The sequence below is a fragment of the Ambystoma mexicanum genome, chromosome 13 (assembly GCF_040938575.1).
Source record: "Ambystoma mexicanum isolate Mex_15411 chromosome 13, UKY_AmexF1_1, whole genome shotgun sequence".
NCBI classification, from domain to species: domain Eukaryota; kingdom Metazoa; phylum Chordata; class Amphibia; order Caudata; family Ambystomatidae; genus Ambystoma; species Ambystoma mexicanum.
In genome coordinates, this window is record NC_090938.1 from 687583150 (window position 1) to 687600331 (window position 17182).

The following is a 17182-nucleotide window of genomic DNA, read 5'->3' on the forward strand; positions in this document are numbered from 1 at the left end:
GGAAATTGGCCTCATTAAAACTTTGTTGGAATTGACTGTGCTAATTCCGCCGAACCCTAATCCAGTTTCCACAACCGGAATAGGGGGTAAATCCTTCTAATTCTGAATTTGTGTGATTCCCTGACTCCAATGTGGAGAGAAGGAATTAGCACTGGCCATAATTTGTCCAAGATTCTGTAGGAAATACTGTCAGCTATGGGATGGAGGTATTTCCTCATTTACACTGTAATGTAATAAGGGGTCTTGTATAGCGCCTGTCTTCCACTTTTGGTGGCTTCACTGTGCTTTGCTCTGTAAGAAAAGAGAGGATTGGTTATTAGAGGGAGAGGCAGATGCGAAACCTGTGGTGTTGATGGGTGCAGGTTGGCAGTACCCGGTTCCATTGCAACAGTCTGCTTTCTATGGGGTTGGCAGAGAAACTTGGGAGTGTCTTGCCCACAGGACAGAGCCTATGCTCTGCTAGACTACTGCAGTTTGAATCTGGTTGGTTTGCCGCTGATGTGGCAGCTGTGAAGGCATCATGAAGCAAGACACAGATTCACTTTCTTAACAGAAATGACTTTATTTTATATGTCAGGATGGATTAAGGCCCAACTTGCCCTATACTGAGGGGGGATTTCCCGACCTAAAGTAACTAAGGACAGTCGGTGTCATAAAGTTCAACTTAAAAATCTGTCTGTGTCCAAAACCTATGCTTGCCCTCACAACTAAAAATATAGAATGTGCATGGATGTCAGCACCAAAAGAAACAGTGTTCAAAATAAAGTTCTGAGTTCAAATACTTGCACCAAAAAGGCTCGGGGTACCCTTCCCCAAGTGTAATACAATTCCAGGGTATCTCAGGGTTCCCGTTACCCAAGTTCAACTCAGTTCCAGACTACCTCGGGGTTCTCTTCCCCAAGTTTAATACAGTTTCAGAATACCTCAGGACTCCCTTCCCCAAGGTCAATACACTTCCAGGGTATCTCAGGGTTCCATTTCCCCAAGTTCAACTCGGTTCCAGACTACCTCAGGATTCTCTTCCCCAAATTTAACACAGTTCCAGAATACCTCAGGACTCCCTTCCCCAAGGTCAATACACTTCAGGGTATCTTGGGGTTCCCTTCCCAAAGTTCAGTACAGTTCCAAGATAGTTTGGGGGTATCCTTGCCCCAGTTCCAGTCTTTGACTTTCAAGAATATTTCCAAGTTCACCATATAATTCTTGTAACAGTTTAAACAAATGCTTTCCTTTTACTCCAACACTTATACCATACAGCCTTGGTCTCTTGGCTTCTCTCTCTTGGCTCTTTCCCAGGCTAGGCTACTCGGTCTAGGTGTAGTTGTCGGACCACACACTCCACACATTACAGGTCATGCAACCGATAACCCTTGGCACTTTATGATGCGTGTGGTTTCCCTTGGTTTGTTCCACAGCAAGAGGGTGTGTGACTCAGACTAGGCGCAGTTGTTGAACCAAACGGTTCACCCATTACAGGTCCCGCAACAAATGACTTGGTTATTAACTTGTGTATCTTCTCTGTCAACCTGTATCATATGCCACCATATACTGCTAAGTTTCTTCTAAGAGCTTCTTTGGTTCTTTATCACGCCTTTATCCAACAAACCCCCTCTCGTTGAACCTTTAACAATTATCAATGTTGGCTGTTTTATTCTGCATGGCAGTCTTTTGGGCTTTGTCACAACATTCCCCTTGGCAGTCTTTTGGGCTTTGTCACAGCGTTCCCCTTGGCAGTCTTTTGGGCTTTGTCACAACATTCCCCTTGGCAGTCTTTTGGGCTTTGTCACAACATTCCCCTTGGCAGTCTTTTGGGCTTTGTCACAACATTCCCCTTGGCAGTCTTTTGGGCTTTGTCACAGCTTGTGCATTGGTAGTTGTTTGGCTTTGCCACAATTTGCATTCACTTTGTCCGGTGGCATACATTCTCTTCCACCACCTTGCTTTCACCTTGCCCATCCAAATTCAGCAACTTGTCTTTCACACTTGCTTTTCATTTAGTTCATAAATATTCATTACAGGCTTTCACTTTGTTCACTAATGCTTCTTAGCATATTTCTCTTCTTTCACAATAGCACACCATTCGCTTTCCACTCGTGCTGTGATTACTACCCAAATACTTGACAACTGGTTCAGGATTCAATGTTGTTTTATTCAGGTTCGTAACCCCATTCTGATACTTTTCCATTTGTTCGTTAACATTAAATGTCCAAATCTCACCCCTGGGGTGCCCTGGTGCGAGTTTTCCCTGTCTCACACTCACCGGGGCTGGTCTGCTCCTCTGGGTGTCTTTCTTCTGCTCTCCGTCTTGCTCTTCACTTCCTGTTATGCATCTGGAGCTCCAGCGAGTAGAACTCGCTGTCAGAAAACCTTCTTGCAGCATCCTGCGGCAGTTAGGAGGTTTCCGTGTTCCCCAGCTTCAGCTGGGAACACGTGGCTCAGGTATTTGCCAGGGCTCTGGTCGCCTCACAGCCCACTCAGCTCACGGCACCTTTCTCACCCACTGGCAAGACACAGCATCCTCTCTGCCTGTCTCATCCAGCCAGATCCTCGCCTCGTGGCTGACACCTTCTCTCCAGGCAGGTTCCTCTTCCACGCTGCTTGGCCCTCCTTTTAGCACCTGTGGCCTTTCAAAAGGTCACATGTGGGAGTAGTTTGCCTGACCGTAATTATGCCAATTAACTGTACATGTCTGACCCTCTATAGTCATCTTCCTCGTCTCAGTACCACAGTGGTGATACTGACTAGCAGTGTAAATTACTCCTAGCTTCCTCTTCCCAGTCTTAAAGGCGTGAGAGTGAGAGTGAGAGTGTTAGGGACTGAGTGATATGGAGTATTCCTCCCAATTGTTTACTTTCTGGTTTGGCACATCTTTGAGGTGTCTTGGAATCAAAGTGGTTCCTTTTATAATAAGGGTGTTTCCACTGGTTATTCTGAAAGGAAGGCAAGGGGGGTCTGTTGACAGGGCCCTATAAAAGCTTACATGATGGAAGGTTCATCATGAAAGGGGATGGGGAATACTCTGTCTCACCTAAGGACATCCTCCCTCCATTCCCTAAATCTCTTCCACCCAGGTGATCCTCCGTCGCATATCCACCTCCAGGGTCGGGATCAAAAGCGAGGGCCTTTTCCTGGCCACCTGAGCAGAGGAAGCTGGGGAGAAGGAAGTGAGGACGCCCTCAGGTTTCTCACAGAGCATGTGATCGAGATAAAGAGGAGAGCTTTGTCATTGTTCGGTTAGTGTTGTTGTGCCAATGGCTAGGCCTGTACCGACAGTCTGGGGGGGGGGTTATGTGTGTGTAGTGTAAGGTGGTGGGAGATCTTAGTGTCTGATCGTCAGTAGAATGGGGGATTAGGCCATACAAGGCAAAATATCCTGCAACCCTGCACTCTCACCAACGGGATCTAGCAAACAAGTCTCATTTCACTAGCTCATATTGCCACTGTCAATCCTCCTCTCTCTCAAAGAGACTTTGCATCCAATGCGCAGCAAAGTAAGCATCTATGAGCTGGCAGGTGAGGGGGAAGGCAAGGCTGGAAACTCCACGCAATTGCCATCAGCTACTTGCTAAGAGTTTGGGCGGCAAGAACCTTAGACGAGGGTGATGCTCTGAAGGAGTAGTTTCTTGTTTGTGGAGTTCATTAACGGGGGCTCTTATGCTCGTACAGCGGCGTCTCCTATTTTTATGGTACAATACCACGGCCAATGCTCCAACAGTGTCTGTCTCTTGTTTTTAGGGTTCAGTAACGAGGCCGATGCCCTACTGACGGTGACCTCCAACACCTCATACAAGAACCTGAAGAACCCGTCTGAGGCACTGCGTCTCCTGACTGCCCTCTCGCAGGAGACTAGCATTTTCGAGCAGCACTGCAGCCCACCTGAGAGATACCTCTTCGTTCTGGTGGGTATCCCAAGCCTTCCACTTTGCCTCTGTGGACATTTCTATCTATCTATCTATCTATCTATCTATCTATCTATCTATCTATCTATCTATCTATCTATCTATCTTTCTATCTATCTCTCTGACTGTGGGTCTTTCTTACTAACAATTGGAGTCCCTTAGACTGTCAGTAATTCAACTGAAATGTCGGTGTCTCTAACTGCACCTTTGTCTCTGACTGTCGTCTCTCCGTCTCTGACAATGGTTGTCTACTTACCTCCCCCCAGTCGCCACATAATTGTGATTCACGTAGGCTTCTGCTCACTCTTCCATTCAATCCATTTAAATTCTTGCTCACATTTTGGGCTTGACCATTGTGGTAGCTCACCCTGTCCCTTTCAACCGCACTAGTCCCAACAAAGACCTACCTGTGGAGCAGGACTCGTGATCTGACGTAAAGCCCTTCTGCGTCCAGGGGCTAGCACTATCAGAAGCCGAGTCTCAGGGCACCTAGCTGGGATGATCCCTAGTACCAACCCAGTTAAATGGTCCAAGCTCTGGTTAGTTAAGGATCTCTGAGGACTGAGAGAAAAGAGGGTATCTCAGCTACCTTCCTGCAGGTGGACTGTAAGGGGCCCCAGCGTAGCTCTCTTTCCTGTGTTGGAGTAGGTGTGAGGCTCACAGGAAGGTACACGCTCCATCTACTTGGACTCAATGGCCACCCGGCGCTCTAGAGGGAGAACGCAAAGCAGAGTTGAGTAACGGGGAATAACTTGGCTTCTTCCTGCTGGAACTATGTAAATGTACAGGCTTTGGTACAGTGATTATCTTTGGTAGGTAACCATGACAAATCAACTTCTGAGGCACCAGTGGTCCAGGGGTGAATATCGATTTCTAAACCATCGATCTGCCACCCTTCTCTAACTCACCAGAAGGGATCCAAACAGATTGGAATAACAAGCAAATTATAAACCGACATAAACTTGTCCGATTTAGGTAACGTGGACGGAACAGCAGGCTTATCTCCGAAAGGTTGTGAATCGTTGATTAGTTGCTAAACAGCGAAAATACAATTATTACCCAATGATGCAGTCAAGGTTGTATCAAAAATCTACTTAATTTATATCACTACAGAGAGCTTTAGCAACACTATGAAATACAACCCACCCTGTACAGGAATGCAGAGGACAGATAGTTTCAAAGAAGGAAAAGGGATGCACTCTGGATACTGACAGGAGGGTAGTCAGTATGGTTAATAACCACAACAGTTTAAGGTTTCTTGGCTTCAGCACAAATGGAGTAATGGTCTTAAAATGTCTCTAGGGGCCTTCTGGGAAGGACCGGGAGAACAAAGTCACAATGTACCTTGTGCTGTCGGTGTTCTTGGTGCTTGTCAGGGTCGAGTCGTCTTCAGGGCACTTTGCATGCCTTTGCAACAGAGTTCGAGATGGGAGTCAGCTGCGGGTAGCGGGCGGCAAGACGGTTCGGTGAGCAAAGCTGGATGAACAGCTGCAGGATGGCCTGCATGGCCACTCAGGGCCAGGAATGGTTGTCTCAGTGCGGATCAGCAGTTCTGAAGCACTGGTCAAGACGTCTCAGATGTCTTTAAGTGATGGCAGCTTGACAACAGTCAGTGTTTCCGTTAGTTGCAGCTCTATGATCTCGACTGGTTCGAAAATGTCCTTTAAGGCAAACAGTGATAGATGCATGTCGATGCACTTCTCTCAGCTTTTTCAATGGGCTTGTGTCGTCCTTTAAGGTGGATGGCCGAAAGTTGAGGAGTGTGTTGCAGGCAGCTGCCATGTCCCTGGTTGAAGGTTCAGAGACCTTCTGGCACTTCCTATCCAGGAAGCTAGAAGGGCGTGCTGTGTGCTGGCTGGGTGCCGGTTCTGCAGCTGCTGGAGGGTCATCTGAGTTCTGTATCTCCCTCTGTTCTCTGGGAGATGTTACGGGGAGGGCTCTTGCTTCCCTCTTGGAGGTCCTGGCCTTCCTTCACTGGCAGAAGATGTAAGGTAGACAGTACCTTCAGCCAGGGTCCAAAGTTGAGTTCTTCTTTGTTACTTCAAGTGAAGTCTTCAGATGATCTGCCAAAAGAGGGGCTCCAGCCATCTTTTAATCCCAAGTGGGCCTCAGTGTTTGCTGTAGGCTAAGCCTACCTTAATGAACCAATCAAAGGGTCACTACCAACAGTCTCCTGTACGCGTGAGGTCATAACCAGAGTGATTTGCAACAGGAAAGGTAAAGGGGTGAAAACAAGAACAAGGTGTACCCCCAGAACCCAAATCGCAGAAACCTTCTCTCAACAGAAAACTCTCTGGTTGCACTCCCTGGGATACTAAGTCCCACCCATCTTCCTGACTGTTGCTGGTCAAAGAGTCTCTCTGGTTACTGGATCTCCCTGTGGTACCTGATTAACCCGTCAGGTCTCCATTGAAGCTGTGGCGATACCAGACTGTCGGCCTCGTGCAAACTGCATTCTCATACCTTATGAATGGGGTCCATCTAGCGGGGTGGCCTATTCTAAACCGCATTCCCAGACATGACAGCTCACTGTCATTGAAACTGAGGGCGGGAGCTGGCTTCAGGTTGACACTGTTGCATATGAGAAGTTGTTGGGTTTCCAGTCTCCTTCATTAACCTCTGCAGTGGGGCCCCATGTGGGCCTGTTTGAAGTACCCTCTATTGATATGTTAATTGATACCACCAGCTGCAGGGCCTAACCAGAGAGCAGAGCAGATCCGTAGATCCTTTGTTAGTTAATCAGGCTGGCCATGGCAGGGGGTAGCTTGGTCCTCCACCTTCCTGGAGATGGCACAGTATACTCCTGGCTGTCACATTCCAGCTAAATATGGCAGGGCAGACTGTGCCTGTAGGCTATGTCCACCCAGAGTACACTGGTCTGTGCGCTTGTTGTGGTGTGAGCATAGGAAAATGTGTGTGGATTAGCCCCACACATTGTCCTGAGGTGGGTCTACCATCATTCCATTTAATTAAATCTTTTGAAAAGCCCAGGTGAGTGCACGCCCACCATGCAGATGGTCGAATACCACACAGTATCCTGTTTCTAAGCGCTCCCACTTTTTGCATTTCAGAGAACTGAGTTGCAGCCTTCGTCACTAGACATTGGGTCCATTAACTCCAATTCCCCTACCCACTCTGCTGCAGGACCGAGGGACCCCCCCCATTAAGTTGACATGCTTCTGCATGCAATATCCTTTGATCATTAATTGATCAATACATCACCCTTTACAAAGTCTGCCTGGTGTACAAGTGCCCTGAAGTAGCTAAAAGCCACACAGAGCACTCAACAACACACCCTAACATAAACACATACATTAATTAATACTTCAGGCTATTGGTGTCTCTTTTTGTCCGAATGGGCGTCTCTCTCACTCTTTCTGAGTGTCGGTGTATTTCCCAAACTATAAGTATCTCAAGTGTATCTCTCTGACTATGAGTGTCTCTTGCTGACAAATTCGGTAGAATACAATCTAAAACACACACAGACTTGCTCACTCCAATCGCAAAATAAAGGGCCAACAATCACAACACGCATTGGTAATGCCAACAATTTGGGCTTTTGTAGGCATGGGAAAGTCACTGCCATATTGTATTAACTGGCTATTGATGGTAGCAGGAGCAAAATGGTGCAAGCACCTGGGCATTTAATAGCAGTGCCTAGCAAATGCCTAATTCTTATACACAAGTCAAAACTGTTGGCTTTCCCAATGCCTGTTCTAACAGGACTTCAATAAAGGACAGACAGAGTGCTTATAAATCAGGTGGCTGAAGTCCGAACTGGTTAAGACATTTGTATTACACAAATAGCACCTTTACATTTCCAATTAAGGCATTAACTCTCAGAAGACTGCTTTGAAAAAACACAGGCAGGCACTTCCATTGCAAAGTTTGGTAAGGCTTCATTAAAGGGAGCTCAAAGAGTTCCCGGGGGAGGTGTTTGGCTGGGAGGGAGCAGGAACATGTTGTGAATGGCTATCGGGATTAGCATGGGCATAGGCAGTGCATGGGTGGGCAAAAAACCAAGCCACACCTACAAGCTTTGTGTCCCTCCTCATATGCCATTTCTCCCCATTGTACAATATCTGTGCAATAGTTTCGGCTTATAACGGTCACATATGTAGCAGTTGGATATCACAGGTATCGCACTGAATACTGTTGTAAACATTGTTGCATGGCATAATACATTAGAGCAGCGCATGCCATAAAGAAGACAGTGTGAATGGCAACATGCCTGTGCACTATCTCCCTCACTCTGACTCAAATAGATGCCCCTCGCTCTCTCTGAATGTTGATGGCTCTTTTCCTGGGATTCACTCATTATGTTAGACTTGTTCTAGCTGTGGGCGTGCTCCTCACACTCTTTGCTCTCTGTGTCATGGTTTCTCTGTCTCCTTGTCTGTCTTTTTCTGGATGCTATGAAGCGGCATCTACACACAGCGACTTATAAACAAAAGAAATAAGTGCCAGGGCCCAAATATTTTCTAGCACTCCTGTGACACTGCAGGTGGGCAGCTCCCCACCACTGCTGCCACCACCCTTAGTGGCTCCTCCCCACAGTGTCGACATTTTTGGGGTAACACTACAACTCACACATGCTCATTGTGGTTGATGGATGCACTGACTATCACCACTTCATAATTAAAGTCAGTCTGAGACAATAAGGGCTGGGGCTCAAACTTAAGTGCCAGAGCTGAGCCCTGGCAAACACCCCCACAAATTAAGCCCTGCTTACAAATTCCCAATCAGTAAGTAAATACATTTCTGCTGGTACCAGCACAGAGAGTCAATATAGACTGTGGCACCTCTGACACCAGCAAGTCTTAAGTAACCCTGACCTCGCCCATCGTGGTCAGAGGAAACCCTGACTTAATGCATACTTAAGTGTTCCCAACACTACCGAGGTGGACTGGCCTAAAAGGAACTCTGAAGGTTTTCTGGTGGGTCTCTATAATACAGGCCTCTTTTGTGCAGGTACTCTGGCTTTCTGCTACTAATTTCAGCACTAAAACTCAATGACATCCTGTCCACCCTCTCTTTCTCTACCTCCTCCTCTTCCTCCTCCTCTACCACTCCTGGGCCGCCTGAGGCTGTCACTCCTCCTCCTTTCTCCTGTTCACCCCTGACAATGTTTCTAGACAAGTCCGATCTATGAAAGTCTTGTCAAAGGAGGTTCTCCCCTGCTCATCCAGAACCATCAAGGACAACATCCACACCCTTGCTGCAGCCTTGGCTGATTTCTGCAATCCTTTGCCACTTGAACGTTCCCCTCCACCCTTAAGCACCCTTGTGCACCCCCTTTTAAAGAAGCACTCGGCCAATCCTTCCTCTTCGGCTAACTATCGCCCGATCTCCATCACCCTTTTCCTGGGCAAACATTTGAAAAATCTGGCCATCTCCTAGCTTAATCTGCATACTGAATCTGTTGGTTGCCTACATGACCACCAGTCTGGCTTCAGAGCTACCGGAAGCACAGAAACTGCTCTCCTGAACACCCGTGAAGACTTGCTCTCCAATCTTGACTCCAATCTCCCTTCTGTCCTCATTCTCCTTGATCTATCCTCTGCTTTTGACACATTCAACCATGCCATTCTGCTCAATCGCCTCTGCGACAACCTTGGTATTACTGATCAGGCCCTGGCCTGGTTGACCTCCTTTTTCAATGACCTACCCTCTCAGGTCCAACTGGAGTCTTTCCTCTCTTCTATCTCTCTCTACTTGTGGTGTTCCACAGGGGTCTAACCTCTCTTCCTGGCTCTTCAACCACTACCTGGCACCTCTTGCCCACCGCATCGCTACTTTCTGCTCCAATTTTCAATGTTATGCAGATGACCCTCTGCTCTCTTTCAGGCTACCCTCAGCCACCTCTGCTTCTTCTCTCATACCAGACTGTCTGTCCGCAATTCAGGAATGGTGTGCCACCTATGATCTCTGCCTTAATGGCGTAAGACTGAAATCCTCCTCATTGGGTCTCTTTCTCTCTTTCTCTCTCTCTCGCCGCCTACTCTGGGCCTTCTTCCTGCTCCTTCCTGTGGGGATAGGAACCTTGGTGTCATCTTCCACTCCACCCTCTCCTTCTCTCCTCACATCTCTAAGAAGTCAAACTATCAGCTGCACATCCTCAGAGGTATTCTTCCTTTTCTCACTTTCCCTCAGAAGCTCACGGTCTCCAGAGCTCTGGTTCTCTCTAGGCTGGACGATTGGAACAGCCTTTCTAAATCTACCTGCCTCTACTCTTCGACCTTTACAACTTATCTAGAACAGGACTGCAAGACTTGTCCTTGGCCTCAAGCCCATGGATCGTATCGCTCCAGCGCTGAAATCTCCTCACTAGCTCCCTGAGGCTCCAAGGATAAAGTTCACTCTTACCAAATGTTATATCTCTGTTTTTGTGTCATGTTTAACTGCTTTATAATCCCTCTATAGTTAATGTTAAAGGACGTTTGTACTGCGCACTATCACCACCGGAGTGGTAGGAACAAATGTGCTTTCAAATTCACTATTTGGACCCGTGTTTTCCAATGTGTTTCAGAGAGATTGCATGAAACCCTTCTTAGAGGTTTTGGGCCTGCCCGCACAATGTAATATGGTGCTATTTGGAAAAATATTTTCTGGCCCACTTTTAACTCCTAGTCTGCCTTTGCTAACCCAGGGTGGGAGGAAGCCCTGACTTCAACCCAGACCAAGCGCCCCGAAAGCCCTGCTCAGATGGAGGGAGCCCTGATGGCGGCGCCGACAGAGGGATCCCCCACCTCAGCTGAGCCCGAGGGATTCCTGCCCAGAATGAACACCAGTGCTCAACATATCTCTGCTGCCAGGAAACAGGCCCACTGGCTACCCCTCAAACAACGTGTCCTCTTTAAAACACTTGCCATAGCCCATAAGTGCATTAACCACACAGCCCCTCAATACCTAACCCAAAGAATAAACCGATCCTCATCTTCTAGACCACGGGTGCACAACTTACAGCCCGCAGGCCAGATGCGGCCCGCCATGGCATTTTGTCCGGCCCGCGAGTAACAAAGAATTTCCTAATGGAGTGCGGCCCGCAAGCAGCATCGGCCGCCCTCCATTAGGAAAGTCTCTGTTGTCTTCTGGGCCGGACAAAACGCTGGCCTTCATTGGTTCAGTGCACACACACCACGTCGCTCATACAAGGCATGTAGTGCATGTGTACTGCACCAATGGAGGGCCAGCACTAGGGCGGCGTGGCCAGTAAGGCTTGATGCCGGAAGGCATTTAAGCCTTGCCACACCCACGCCAGCAGTAGTGCCAGAAGCTTCGCCAGTGTTACAGCATGTCTGGTAAGTGGGGGGGGGGTGCCTCTGTATATATATGTGTGTGTGTGTCTGGGGTCTGTCCTGTGATTTTTGTTTTTTTGTATGTATGTTGAGATGCGGAGGTGGCAGGTGTGTCGGGTCTGTATGGGTGTTTGTATTTGTATGTCTGCAGTGTATGTTGAGATGCGGGGGTGGGGGGTGTGTCAGATCTGTATGGGTGTTTGTATTTCTGCAGTGTATGTTGAGATGGGGGTGTGTTGGGTCTGTATGGGTGTTTGTATGTCTGCAGTGTATGTTGAGATAGGGGGAAGGGGGTGTCGGGGTCTGTATGGGTGTTTGTATGTCTGCAGTGTATGTTGAGATTTGGAGGTTGGGGGGTTCGGGTTTGTATGAGTGCATGGTGTATGCTTGTGATTTTGTATGCTGAGTTGGGGATGGGGGTCTGGGTCTGTATGGGTGCATAGTTTATGCTTGTGAGTTTGTATGGTGAGTTGGGGGATGGGATTTGTATGGGTGCATGGTGTTTGCTTGTGAGTTTGTATGGTGAGATGAGGAGTGGGGGTTCGGGTTTGTATGAGTGCATGGTGTATGCTTGTGAGTTTGTGTGCTGAGTTGGGGGCTGGGGGGGTTCAGGTCTGTATGGGTGCATAGTGTATTGGTGTATGCCTGTGAGTTTGTGTGCTGAGTTGGGGGTGGAGGGTTCGGGTCTGTATGGGTGCATGGTGTATGCTTGTGAGTTTGTGTGCTGAGTTGATGGGTGCGGGGGGGTTCGGGTCTGTATGGGTGCATAGTGTATTGGTGTATGCTTCTGAGTTTGTGTGCTGAGTTGGGGGGTGGGGGGTTCGGGTTTGTATGGGTGCATGGTGTATTGGTGTATGCTTGTGAGCTGAGTTGGGGGGTGGAGTGTTCGGGTTTGTATGGGTGCACAGTGTATTGGTGTATGCCTGTGAGTTTGTGTGCTGAGTTGGGGGTTGGGGGGTTCAGGTCTGTATGGGTGCATAGTGTATTGGTGTATGCCTGTGAGTTTGTGTGCTGAGTTGGGGGTGGAGGGTTCGGGTCTGTATAGGTGCATGGTGTATGCTTGTGAGTTTGTGTGCTGAGTTGAGAGGGTGCGGGGGGGTTCGGGTCTGTATGGGTGCATAGTGTATTGCTGTATGCTTGTGAGTTTGTGTGCTGAGTTGGGGGGTGGGGGGTTTGGGTTTGTATGGGTGCATGGTGTATGCTTGTGAGTTTGTGTGCTGAGTTGGGGGCTGGGGGGTTCAGGTCTGTATGGGTGCATAGTGTATTGGTGTATGCCTGTGAGTTTGTGTGCTGAGTTGGGGGTGGAGGGTTCGGGTCTGTATGGGTGCATGGTGTATGCTTGTGAGTTTGTGTGCTGAGTTGAGAGGGTGCAGGGGGGTTCGGGTCTGTATGGGTGCATAGTGTATTGGTTTATGCTTGTGAGTTTGTGTGCTGAGTTGGGGGGTGGGGGGTTCGGGTTTGTATGGGTGCATGGTGTATTGGTGTATGCTTGTGAGTTTGTGTGCTGAGTTGGGGGGTGGAGTGTTCGGGTTTGTATGGGTGCACAGTGTATTGGTGTATGCCTGTGAGTTTGTGTGCTGAGTTGGGGGTTGGGGGTTCGGGTTTGTATGGGTGCATGGTGTATTGGTGTATGCTTGTGAGTTTGTGTGCTGAGTTGGGGGTGGAGGGTTCGGGTCTGTATGGGTGCATGGTGTATTGGTGGTATGCTTGTGAGTTGGTGTGCTTAGTTGGAGGTGGAGGGTTCGGGTCTGTATGGATGCATGGTGTATGCTTGTGAGTTTGTGTGCTGAGTTGGGGGGTGGGGGGTTCGGGTTTGTATGGGTGCATAGTGTATTGGTGTATGCTTGTGAGTTTGTATGCTGGGGTGGGGGTTCGGGTTTGTATGGGTGCATGGTGTATTGGTGTATGCTTGTGAGTTTGTGTGCTGAGTTGGGGGTTGGGGGGTTCGGGTTTGTATGGGTGCATGGTGTATTGGTGTATGCTTGTGAGTTTATGTGCTGAGTTAGGTGGTGGGGGTTATGGTCTGTATGGGTGCATAGTGTATGCTTTCGAGTTGGGGCATAGTGTTTGCTTGAGGGGGTGGGTGTCATGGGGCACAGGGTTTGGTTGAGGGGTGGAGGCCATGAGGCATGGTGTTTGGTTGAGGGGTGGGGGCCACGGGGCATAAAGTTTGGTTGAGGGGTGGGTGCCATGGGGCGTAGTGTTTGGTTGAGGGGTGGAGGGTATGGTGTTTGGTTGAGGGGTGGGGGCCTTGGGGCATAGTGTTTGGTTGGGGGTGGGGACCATGGGGCATGGTGTTTGGTTGGGGGTGGGGGCCATGGGGCATAGTGTTTTTTGGGGAGTTGAGGCCATGGGGCATAGTGTTTGGTTGGGGAGTGGGGGCCATGGGGCATAGTGTTTGGTTGAGGGGTGGGTGCCATGGGGCATAGTGTTTGGTTGGGGGTGGGGGCCATGAGGCATAGTGTTTGGTTGAGGGGTGGGTGTCATGGGGCATGGTGTTTGGTTGGGGAGTGGGGGCCATGGGGCATGGTGTTTGGTTGGGGGGTGGGGGCCATGGGGCATAGTGTGCACTCCAAGAGTGAACCCAATAATAAAGCTAAAACGGGCACAGTTAGATGTACATCCTTTGCTTTTTGAGGAAACCTGACTCAGCGAAGGCCATACTCATCTTGGGCAACCCAAACAGCAAACTATAGCAGTCCAAAATAACGGAATGTCCAATCAAGGGTCAATAAAAAAAAAAATATATATATACATTTATATATATTTAATTAAACGGATGATTATGCAATAACTAAATAGAAATAAATAACAATGGAAAATGTGCAGTACAAAATGTAAGTTTAAAATACAAATAAAAATCGTTACACCTCAAAAAATATTCTTTTTCCATGTGTTTAATAAAAATTGGGGGTTGAAAAAGCCTCCTGCCATGCCCTGCCCCGCCGTGCCTACCGCCCTACCCACATTTACTTTTCGGCCCACTATAGCCTTCATCTAAGGTACTTCCGGCCCTCTGTCAAGATCAGTTGTGCACCCCTGTTCTAGACCAACCAGAACACCATAACAAAATCTACTCACAGTGCCCAAAGTCAAACGAGCCAGAGGCGGCGCCGCCAGCTTCCCGTTCATCATGGCCCTGCAATGGAACTCCCTGCCACCCCACCTTCGAGCAGAAACCTCATACCTAGTATTCAGCAAAGCCATCAAAACACTGTTATTTGCCTGAACCTGTAAAGCATCATGTGTCTATATCTAACTGTAAGTAATGTTTCTATTCACATGTATGTATCACGTGATGTTTTTACATGTAACACTTTATGTACGCTCCATGTAACTAAGCCGCCTTCTTGTAACAGCGCATCCATGCCACCCGGGCTGTTTGTGCGCTTTATACATTTAAAAAATAAATAAAAAATAAAAAGTGCACTAACACCCACTCTTGCCCCTCTTCTTCCTTAGGATCGCCTGGTGCTCCTGGATGTGGGGGCGCATTTTGTGTCCATGGCAAAGCAGTACTACCCTCTAGGCAGCGAGGAGCCCAGTGAGCGGGATCCGGAGGAGCCCACTGCAGTGTTGGTGACCCAGAGCCCGGAGGGTACAAAGGCTGGAGAAGGGGTGCAGGACTCCTCCTTGGAGGTGGACGAGGACAGCTTCATGGTCAACCAGATGGAATGACCTCCCCTGCCCCCTGGACAGGGGGCGTGGCAAGGATGCAGCTCTGTTGCTGAACCTTTGAAGGCCGGTGGGGAGGAGAGCTGACAAAGACACTAAACCTGTGGCTGTGACTGGCAAAGAGTCACTGCATCCTGGGTTTGATTGTATTTGGTTATTTATATAGCGCTCTTTCCCCATTTGTATGGCCTCAATGCGCTTGATGGCAATTGCGCTCCCCCTGTTCATCTTGGGGGGTGGGGTGGGGGATGGCCGGCGCCTCAATTCCTGAGCTTAACGAGCAATGACGTGGGAAGCTCGCATTGAAACATCATTCTCTGACCCCCAGTGCTTTAAGTGGGGTGAGAAATCGAGGGGGCTTGAGGAGGAGGTGCGGGGGGGGGGGGGGTGTTACAACTAGGGGGTGTGGATTAAATTATGGGCATGGCCTGAAGTGTCCCCAGCACAGGACAATAATAACAAAGAAAAGTTGTCCGGTTAGTTTTTTTTAATTGTATTGTGCTGGGAGTTCACCAGAGCCCGGCCGGTGCCACGCCAGTGTGGAATTGCACTGTGCTGTTTCATTGGTGCTCAATTAATTTTGTTTCATTCAATAGACTGTGTCAAGAAGGGGCGTTCACTTTTGGTTTTCCTAGTTGGGGGAGGTGGCAAAATAAAAGTCCTATTGCACCATATATGGACTACATGCAATTGTCCTTTCCTGGGGGGGGGGGGGCAAAGTACCCGTGTACTCGGGCCCCTGGTGCTAAGCAGTCAACTGAATTAAACCAATGATACTGGCTTGTCATCAGCGCTGGTTGTCGGGGCTGTCTGGTGTAATGTGAGCCCTGGCTCCATCATGCTTTTGGGAGACAGCCGGGGCACAGCCCCGGCCTACTTAAAGCCATGCCGTGACATCTACAATGACACAGAGGGCAGCAATCAGGCACCCTCTTCCTGAGCCTGCTAAGATCTGGAAAGATGCTCCACCACCCATCAACACCTAAAGGCATGGGGGAGGGTGGGAAGACCCCCACATTCCCTGAGCCTACTGAGCCCTGAGAGGGGGAACACACCATTCCCTGAAGCAATGCAATGGAAAGAGGTCCTGTGAAGCCCACCACTACCACTACACGGGGGCCCCAGCACGAGGCACCCTCTCCCCTGAGCCCACCATGGCCCACGGGGGCAACAGTGAGGCACCCTCTTCCCTGAGCCCACCATGGCCCACGGGGGCCTCAGCACGAGGCACCCTCTCCCCTGAGCCCACCATGGCCCACGGGAGCCCCAGCACGAGGCACCCTCTCCCCTGAGCCCACCATGGCCCGCGGGGGCCCCAGCACGAGGCACCCTCTCCCCTGAGCCCACCATGGTCGACGGGGGCAACAGTGAGGCACCCTCTTCCCTGAGCCCACCATGGCCCACGAGGGCAACAGCGAGGCACCCTCTTCCCTGAGCCCACCATGGCCCACGGGGGCCCCTGCACGAGGCACCCTCTCCCCTGAGCCCACCATGGCCCACGGGGGCAACAGTGAGGTACCCTCTTCCCTGTGCCCACCATGGCCCACGGGGGCAACAGTGAGGTACCCTCTTCCCTGAGCCCACCATGGCCTACGGGGGCAACAGTGAGGTACCCTCTTCCCTGAGCCCACCAAGGCACATGAGGGCAACAGTGAGGCACCCTCTTATATGTGCCCACCAAGGCCTACGAGGGCAACAGTGAGGCACCCTCCTCCCTGAGCCCACCAAGGTCCATGAGGGCAACAGTGAGGCACCCTCTTCCCTGAGCCCACCAAGGCCTACGAGGGCAACAGTGAGGCACCCTGCTCCCAGAGGCCACCAAGGCCCACAAGGGCAACAGTGAGGCACCCTCTTCCCTGAGCCCACCATGGCCCACGGGGGCCTCAGCACGAGGCACCCTCTCCCCTGAGCCCACCATGGCCCACGGGAGCCCCAGCACGAGGCACCCTCTCCCCTGAGCCCACCATGGCCCGCGGGGGCCCCAGCACGAGGCACCCTCTTCCCTGAGCCCACCATGGCCCACGAGGGCAACAGCGAGGCACCCTCTTCCCTGAGCCCACCATGGCCCACGAGGGCAACAGCGAGGCACCCTCTCCCCTGAGCCCACCATGGCCCACGGGGGCCCCTGCACGAGGCACCCTCTCCCCTGAGCCCACCATGGCCCACGGGGGCAACAGTGAGGTACCCTCTTCCCTGTGCCCACCATGGCCCACGGGGGCAACAGTGAGGTACCCTCTTCCCTGAGCCCACCATGGCCTACGGGGGCAACAGTGAGGTACCCTCTTCCCTGAGCCCACCAAGGCACATGAG

At 50.2% G+C, this 17182-nt stretch overlaps 1 protein-coding gene across 1 annotated transcript in view; it reads left to right on the forward strand.

Annotated features, from left to right (window-relative positions):
- The window catches only part of LOC138521707 (melanoregulin-like), a 109496-nt gene extending 93950 nt beyond the window's left edge, over nucleotides 1-15546 (forward strand). The window contains exons 4-5 of the mRNA XM_069634726.1: nucleotides 3736-3899; nucleotides 14660-15546. Coding sequence (XP_069490827.1) covers nucleotides 3736-3899; nucleotides 14660-14875 — 380 coding nt within the window. The 3' untranslated portion in view covers nucleotides 14876-15546. The remainder of the gene's footprint in view (nucleotides 1-3735; nucleotides 3900-14659) is intronic.
- The last annotated feature ends 1636 nt before the right edge of the window (nucleotides 15547-17182 follow it).